Source organism: Oncorhynchus nerka, linkage group LG2 (assembly GCF_034236695.1).
Source record: "Oncorhynchus nerka isolate Pitt River linkage group LG2, Oner_Uvic_2.0, whole genome shotgun sequence".
Taxonomy (NCBI): domain Eukaryota; kingdom Metazoa; phylum Chordata; class Actinopteri; order Salmoniformes; family Salmonidae; genus Oncorhynchus; species Oncorhynchus nerka.
Window position 1 is genome coordinate 5,365,887 of NC_088397.1, and position 9,096 is coordinate 5,374,982.

Consider the following 9,096-nt stretch of genomic DNA (forward strand, 5'->3'; position numbering starts at 1 on the left):
GGTCATCCCTATTGCCTCTGATCTGATCAGAGAACATCCCTGGGCTCACTAAACAGAGAACATCCCTGGTCATCCCTATTGCCTCTGATCTGGCGGGCTCACTAAACAGAGAATCCCTGGTCATCCCTGGTCATCCCTGGTCATCCCTTGCCTCTGATCTGGCGGGCTCACTAAACAGAGAACATCCCTGGTCATCCCTATTGCCTCTGATCTGGCGGGCTCACTAAACAGAGAACATCCCTGGTCATCCCTACTGCCTCTGATCTGGCGGGCTCACTAAACAGAGAACATCCCTGGTCATCCCTACTGCCTCTGATCTGGCGGGCTCACTAAACAGAGAACAAATCAAAGTGTTGGGCCCTAAACAGAGAACATCCCTGGTCATTTAGACTTAAACAGAGAACAAGAAAAGCATCCCTGGTGCTGATCTGGCGGGCTCACTAAACAGAGAACATCCCTGTCATTTACCTGCCTCTGATCTGGCGGGCTCACTAAACAGGTCAAAATGTTCTGGCGGGCTCACTTAAGTAAATCAGAGAACATCCCTGGTCATCTTTATCTTTTAAAATCAAACCTAAACAGAGAACAGTCATCCCTACTTTGACAATCTTTCACTGGGTACCTGTTAAACAGAGAACATCCCTGGTCATCCCTACTGATCTGGCGGGCTCACTAAACTTGATCTGGCGGGGGCCAGTAACACAAAGGTTGCTGGATCGTAAATGTAAAAAAAAAAAAAAGAAAATGCCTTCTGGTTTGTTTGACAAGGTAAACATTATTTATCTTTTCTGCCCCATTTTCTTTTGAACAAGGCAGTATTTTAACCCACTGTTAACCGAAAGGTTGCTGGATCGAATCCCGAGCTGACAAGGTAAACATATATCTCTCTGCCCCTGAACAAGGCAGTTAACCCACTGTTCCCCCGTAGGCCGTCATTGTAAATAATAATTTGTTCTTAACTGACTTGTCTAGTTAAATAAAGGTTAAATAAAAATAAATAAATTCAAATTTTTATATTTGTATTTAAAATCATTTGGAGCTGATTTTCTGGTCTTTTTACAGTCTATTATGTTTATTTGTTTTGCTCATTAAAACTTGGGGGGCCAATTTAAACCACCCGTGGGCCGCCAGTTGCGGAAACGTGGTTTATACTAAAGTCCAGTTGGGGTGGTACTGCAACATATTGACCAACCGCCATTAAAGCTGACCAAACAAGGACAAGTCCTGTTGCGCTGTGGGAGTCGGCGAACAGGAAGTTCCGGGCAGGCGTCAGCCATAATGAAAGTGCCAGAACTGTTCTCTGAAGACGATAGGTTTTATTTCCGTTTCAAATGTATTACTAACAGGTATGTCATTGCACGTTTAAACTTTATAATATCGAAATAACATGTCAGGTCACAAATCCGTCAAGTTAATATCGCGTTTGTTAATAAAGGTTTTATGACGTGTTATTGTTGTGCTAAACCGAGTGAAGAACGTGCTAAAAATATATATTGTTAGTCATATAACGTTAGTTACCTAGCTGAAGTTAGACTTTGGGTTTAATTTACATTATTTCGTCAATGTAATTTCATAAAGAATCAATTGATTTGAGATTTCTGAGTTCGTTTGACATGTTTATTATTCTGATTATTTCCATATGTTTATGAGCTGGTAAAATGGCGGCGCCTCTCGGTCTGAGTCAATAGACTTGCAGGCTGTGCGGCTGCACCAGAGAGACAGTTTCAGGGTTGTTTTACTGTTTAGAAGCAGAATGTCATGTTCATCTGATTTCTACATGTCACTGTAACAATATTCAGACACATTCAGTTGTTTCTATATTAATCGATAGTAGTTACTATGGTGTGAATGGGGAAATACAATCGTTTTTTTTGTGGGTGAAATAAGTAGAAAATAGTGCATCAAACAAACTGCAACCTTGTATTAAACGTTTATTTATGTGAATTTAATCTACTTAATATTAACTGCACTTAACACTTAACTCAACCCCCCCCTGAATGCTTGCTTTTGGACATTGTCTTCAATAAAAGAGGCCTGGTGTGTGGAGGAATAGTATATTTCGGGGGACTAATCAACAATAAAATCACAGCACAGCCATTAAACACGTTTGGGATTAACACGTGCAGAGCATAACCTTTCACAGTATTTACACCATCCCAGCAACTATCATAGAAATACAGTATAACTTTGCTCTGTGCTTCCTCCCAGCATGCACTTGGTATTCTATAGGCTATGGATCATTTGATTGGCATCACACTAAATAGCCTATAGTCCCACTTGATATTGTCCAGCAGAGAATCAGAGATGAGGGGAGGCATCAGCCACACATTGATTTATTTAAGCGATAAGGTCAGAGGGGGTTTGTTATATGTCCAATATACCACGGATATGGGCTGTTGTGGAGGGCCTGGATACAGCCCTTAACCCTGATATATTGGACATATACCACAAACCCTTGAGGTGCCTTATTGCTATTATAAACTGGTTACCAATGTAATTAGAACAGTAAAAAGGAATGTTTTGTCATCCCCCTGGTATATGGTGTGATATGCCATGGCTGTCAGCCAATCAGTGTTAAGGGCACGAACCACCCATCAATTACAAATGGCATGACCCTCTTCTGGACTAGATTAAAACAATACTCAACCCTCCCCTTGACTGAGATTGAAAAAGCACAACCCTCATTTTCCTCCAGGTAACCATTCTGTAAATGTATCTCTTACGTTGGGTCATTTAAAGTGTGAACTCTCTGTCTAATAAGAATTCATGTTTTGCTCTCAATGTTTAACTACCTGAATTGTTGAAATGAGATGATTGAACAAGAAAAAATACATTTTTAGAGAATATAGAACTGTTAAGACAATAACTTTGTGTCCGTGTCTCTTTATTACTACGACTCAGATTAAGTCTGAGGCTGGTAACATCAACAGTGAGGACAAACACAGCCTGCCACTCTCCTTCCACACTGAATAGAAACCTACAGTCACTGGGTCCAGATTGTGACAGTGGAGCCCAGTTTGCACTGCAGGATCCAGAGATGGCATCAGTGAAGCTGGAAGACTGCAGTCAAACACTGGAGCTGAATGTCAACATTAAAGATGAAGAAGAGGAGGAGAAGATTGGTAACAGCAGGTTCTATCTATAAGTTATCTTCATATATTAGACCTCCTTAAGTTATGACCAGTCTATTGATAGGTTGAATTCTGTAATTCTGACAACACACATCCCTGAACAACTGAGTTATCTGGAGTGATCAGAGAGCAGACTAAAGAAGTGAAGTAGACAAACTGCCAGTGTTTTAAAGTTCTATGAAATGAGTCTGTGTAGTTACTAACCCTTGTGATAGTGAGTGGAGGATGATATGGCTGTGTAGTTACTAACTCTTGTGATAGTGAGTGGAGGATGATATGGCTGTGTAGTTACTAACTGTGTAGTGACTAACTCCTTGTGATAGTGAGTGGAGGATGATATGGCTGTGTGTTACTAACTCTTGTGATAGTGAGTGGAGGATGATATGGCTGTGTAGTTACTAACCCTTGTGATAGTGAGTGGAGGTTACTAACCCTTGTGATAGTGAGTGGAGGATGGATGGCTGTGTAGTTACTAACTCTTGTGATAGTGAGTGGAGGATGATATGAAATGAGTCTGTGTAGTTACTAACCCTTGTGATAGTGAGTGGAATGGAGTTACTAACCCTTGTGTCTGTGTAGTTACTATCCCTTGTGATAGTGAGTGGAGGATGGCTGTGTAGTTACTAACCCTTGTGAAATGATGATGAAATCTGTGTAGTTACTAACCCTTGTGATAGTGAGTGGAGGATGATATGAAATGAGTCTGTGTAGTTACTAACCCTTGTGATAGTGAGTGGAGGATGATATGAAATGAGTCTGTGTAGTTACTAACCCTTGTGATAGTGAGTGGAGGATGATATGAAATGAGTCTGTGTAGTTACTAACCCTTGTGATAGTGAGTGGAGGATGATGAAATGAGTCTGTGTAGTTACTAACCCTTGTGATAGTGGAGGATGATATGAGTGGAGGATGATAGTGAGTGGAGGATGATATGAAATCTGTGTAGTTACTAACCCTTGTGATAGTGAGTGGAGGATGATATGGCTGTGTAGTTACTAACCCTTGTGATAGTGAGTGGAGGATGATATGGCTGTGTAATTACTAACCCTTATGATACTGAATGGTTGATATGAAATGAGTCTGTGTAGTTACTAACCCTTGTGATAGTGAGTGGAGGATGATTATGGATAATTTTTTTCACTCCTTTTGCCTTCGACTGTTACCAGGGTTCGGGGGTCAATTCCAGATATTTAGGGAAATAGACTGAAATTCCAATTCTCTTCAATGCTTTTCAATTAGCAGCATGTGGAATTTGGAATTAGGTTTACTTTCTGAATGGACTGTTATTTAAATGGAATTGACCCCAACCCAGACTGTTACCCACTTTTAGAATAGTTTTACTCCCCTGTATTGTACAGCCTACTGATATGAAGTCATATGTCACCCGGTACAGACAGAAGAGAACTGGCCACGCCTCAGTCTGGTTCCTTCCTAGGTTTCTGCCCTCTAGGGAGTTATTTTTAGTGGCCACTGTGCTTCTACATCTGCATTGCTTGCTCTTTGTGGTTTTAGGCTGGGTTTCTGTAAAGCACTTATACATGTCAAATGTATTTTATGAAACACTTTTTACATCAGCAGTTGTCACAAAGTGCTTTACAGAAACCCAGCCTAAAACCCCAAAGAGCAAGCAATGCAGATGTAGCTTCATAAAATACATTTGACATGAAAATCACACCAACTGACTGGTTCTTCTGATGTTGTTCACACAGGAGACCATGTTGAGACATTCTCTACATCCAGAGAGCAACAGCAGGAAGATCACAGAGCTAAGAGGTCTCACCACTGCCCACATTGTGAGGAGATTTTCCCATTTCTATCAAAGCTAAAAATACATCTAAAAATACACACAGGAGAGAATCTGTATTCCTGTACTGACTGTGGGAAGAGATTCACAACATCAAGGGCTCTGACACTTCATCAGAGAGTGCACACTGGAGAGAAGCCTTACTACTGCTCGTACTGTGGGGAGAGTTACTCTCAACAGAGCAACTTCAAAAAACACCAACGTCTACACACAGGAGAGAAGCCTTACTCCTGCTGTGACTGTGGAAAATGCTTTACAACGTCATCTGAGCTAACAGTTCATCAGAGAACACACACTGGAGAAAAGCCTTACATCTGCTCTGACTGTGGGAAGAGGTTCTCCCACCTGTGTAACTTTAAAGCACACCAACGTATACATTCAGGAGAGAAGCCATACTCCTGTTCTGACTGTGGGAAGAGTTTCTCCCGATTGTATACCTTAAAATCACATGGACGTATACATACAGGAAAGAAGCCTTACTCCTGTTCTGACTGTAGGAAGAGTTTTTCTCACCAGGGTAGCTTTAAAGCACACCAACGTATACATACAGGAGAGAAGCCATACTCCTGCTCTGACTGTGGGAAGAGTTTCTCTCAACAGAGCAACTTAAAAACACACCGACGTATACACACAGGAGAGAAGCCTTACTACTGCTCTGACTGTGGGAAGAGTTTCTCTCAAGAGAGCAACTTAAAAACACACCAACGTAAACACAAAGGAGAGAAGCCTTACATCTGCTCTGTCTGTGGGAAGAGTTTCTCTCTACAGAACCAATTAAAAACACACCAACATATACATAAAGGAGAGAAGCCTCGTCAGTTCTCTCAGACCAGCTGAGATTAAAATTTAGTGATGGAGTGATTTATATCTGATTGCTTGACTTGGACTGAAATAGGTGCCGACACTTTATATTTAGCTTCAGGACCTCCACAATACTTTTGAGCTCATCTATAACAGGAACAGGAAGCAGTAGAACATTTGAGGGCCTGGTACTCCGCTCTGTTGAGTTCCTGCCCAAGTCAAGCGCCGGAACTCACAACATGTATCAGATAGAGATGGTGTGATGATCAGTCACTATTAGTTTGGGGGGAGGTTGGTTTTTATTACATAGTTACTTGTTTAATGATACACAGCCTCTGAAACACCTACATGTGTTTATTAAACTGTCTTTTACAACTAGGTTAGTTATTATAGTTATTCATCATCAATGGGTTTGGATAAATACATCCAGTGGCTTTACTAGTCCTGGGCTTTCGGGGCTTCAGCCCCGGATGTTTTAGGCCCCACACTTTGGATGGTAAAAAATATATACTGTGTATCCGTAATTCTGACCCTTCCCTTTTTCAATTTTTTTTTACATCCTTATTCTAAAATTGATAGTGAAATTTCTTGCATATGTATTAAAAATTTAAAAAACAGAAACCTTCTTTACATAAGTATTCAGACCCTTTTCTATGAGACTTGAACTTGAGCTCAGGTGCATCCCTTTTCCGTTGATTATCATTGAAATGTTTCTACAACGTTGGAGGCCACCTGTGGTAAAATCAATTGATCGGACGTGATTTGGAAAGGCACACACCTGTCTATGTAAAGTCCCACAGTTGACAGTGCATGTCAGAGCAAAACTAAGCCATGAGGTCAAAGGAATTGTCAGTAGAACCTGAAACAGGATTACGTTGAGGCACAGATCAGGGGAAGGGTACCAAAACCTTTCTGCAGCATAGAAGGTAACCAAGAACACAGAGGCCTCCATCATTCTTCAATGGAAGAAGTTTGGAACCACCAAGACTCTTCCTAGAGTGGGCCGCCCGTCCAAACTGAGCAATCGGGGAGAAGGGCCTTGGTCAGGAAGGTGAGCAAGAACCCGATGGTCACTCTTACAGAGCTCCAGAGTTCCTCTGTGGAGATGGGAGAATCTTCCAGAAGGACAACCATCTCTGCAGCACTCCACCATTCAGGCCTTTATGGTAGAGTGGCCAGACGGAAGCCACTCTTCAGTAAAAGGCACATGACAGCCTGCTTGGAATTTTGGCCTGAATGCCAAGTGTCATGTCTGGAGGACACCTGTAACCATGCCTACGGTAAAGCATGGTGGTGGTAGTATCATGCTGTGGGGATGTTTTTCAGCGGCAGGGACTAGGAGTCTAGTCAAGATTGAGGGAAAGGTGAACAGAGCAAATTGTAGAGAGATCCTTGATGAAAACCTGTTCCAGAGCACTCAGGACCACAACGACCCTAAGCACACAGCCAAGACAATGCAGGAGTAAATTCGGGACAAGTCTCTGAATGTCCTTGTTTTTAGCAACCCATTATCAACTGACAGGTTCAGGTTGTCTCACTACACTGAACAAAAATATAAAACGCCACATGTAAAGTGTTGGTCCCATGTTTCATGAGCTGAAATAAAAAATCCCAGAAATGTTCCAAATACACAAAAAGCTTATTTCTCTCAAATGTTGTGCGCAAATTTGTTTACGTCCATGTTAATGAGCGTTTCTCCTTTGCCATGATAATCCATCCACAGGTGTGGCATATCAAGAAGCTGATTAAACAGCATGATCATTACACAGGTGCACCTTGTGCTTTGTACAATAAAAGGCCACTTTATTAAAATGTGCAGTTTTGTCACAACACAATGCCACAGATGTCTCACAAGGTTTGTGTTTGACTTGCTGACTGCAAGAATGTCCACCAGAGCTGTTTCCAGATAATTTAACGTTAATTTCTCTACCATAAGCCGCCTCCAGCGTCATTTTCAGAGAATTTGGCAGTTTGTCCAACCGGCCTCACAACCTCAGACCACATGTAACCATTACCAGCCCACGACCTCCACATCCGGCTTCTTCACCTACGGGATTGGCTTAGGGGGTTGCTGAGGAGTATTTCTGCCTGTAATAAAAGCAATTTTGTGGGGAAAAATGTATTCTGATTGACTGGGCCTGGCTCCCAAGTGGGTGGGCCTTTGCCCTCCAAGGCTGCATCCCTGCCCAATCATGTGAAATTCATAGATTAGGGCCTAATTAATTGCATTGAAATGGACTGATTTCCATATATATTAACCCAGCAAAAAAATAAACGTCCCTTTTTCAGGACCCTGTCTTTCAAATATAATTTGTAAAAATCCAAATAACTTCACAGATCTTCATTGTAAAGGGTTTAAACACTGTTTCCCATGCTTGGTCAATGAACCATAAACAATTAATGAACATGCACCTGTGGAACGGTCGTTAAGACAAGAACAGCTTAATCAATTAAGGTCACAGTTATGAAAGCTTAGGACACTAAAGAGGCCTTTCTACTGACTCTGAAAAACACCAAAAGAAAGATGCCCTGGGTCCCCGCTCATCTGCGTGAATGTGCCTTAGGCATGCTGCAAGGACTGCAGATGTGGCCAGGGCAATAAATCGCAATGTCTGTACTGTGAGATGCCTAAGACAGCGCTACAGGGAGACAAGACAGGCAGCGGATCGTCCTCGCAGTGGCAGACCACGTGTAACAACACCTGCACAGGATCGGTACATCCAAACATCACACCTGCGGGACAGGTACAGGATGGCAACAACAACTGTCCAAGTTACACCAGGAAAGCACAATCCCTCCATCAGTGCTCAGACTGTCCACAATAACCTGAGAGTGGCTGGACTGAGGGCTTATAGGCCTGTTGTAAGGCAGGTTCTCACCAGACATCACCGGCAACAATGTCGCCTATGGGCACATACTTACCGTTGCTGGACCAGACAGGACTGGCAAAAAAGTGCTCTTCACTGGCGAGTCGCGGTTTTGTCTCACCACGGATTCACGTTTATCGTCAAAGGAATGAGCGTTACACCAAGGCCTGTACTCTGTCTGGAGTGGAATCGATTTGGAGGTGGAGGGTCCGTCATGGTCTGGGGCGGTGTGTCAGCATCATCGGACTGATCTTGTTGTCATTGCAGGCACACAATATTCCATTTTTGTTAGTCACATGCCTGTGGAACTTGTTCAGTTTATGTCTCAGTTGAAACTCATGTTCATACAAATATTTACACATGTTAAGTTTGCTGAAAATAAACGCAGTTGACAGTGACAGGATTTTTCTTTTTTTTCTTTTTTTGCAGAGTTTATGTGTGTATATACAGTGGGGCAAAAAAAGTATTTAGTCAGCCACCAATTGTGCAAGTT

The 9,096-nt window shown here is 42.2% G+C and overlaps 1 protein-coding gene and 1 long non-coding RNA gene across 4 annotated transcripts in view; one reads left to right on the forward strand and one right to left on the reverse strand.

Moving 5' to 3' along the window:
• Positions 1-9,096, reverse strand: part of LOC135573344 (uncharacterized) — a 123,962-nt gene that overhangs the window by 67,806 nt on the left and 47,060 nt on the right. The window lies entirely within an intron of this gene.
• On the forward strand, positions 840-6,362 carry LOC135573335 (zinc finger protein 239-like). 3 transcript variants are annotated; one of them, XM_065022368.1, is made up of 3 exons: positions 840-1,346; positions 2,902-3,122; positions 4,841-6,362. In XM_065022368.1, exons 1-3 carry the CDS (start codon positions 1,279-1,281, stop codon positions 5,770-5,772), a joined length of 1,221 nt encoding a protein of 406 aa, XP_064878440.1. In that variant the 5' UTR covers positions 840-1,278; the 3' UTR covers positions 5,773-6,362. The 3 variants fall into 3 exon arrangements, with proteins under 3 accessions (XP_064878440.1, XP_064878438.1, XP_064878442.1); XM_065022366.1 differs by having other exon boundaries at positions 1,241-2,695; XM_065022370.1 differs by lacking the exon at positions 840-1,346 and having other exon boundaries at positions 3,047-3,132.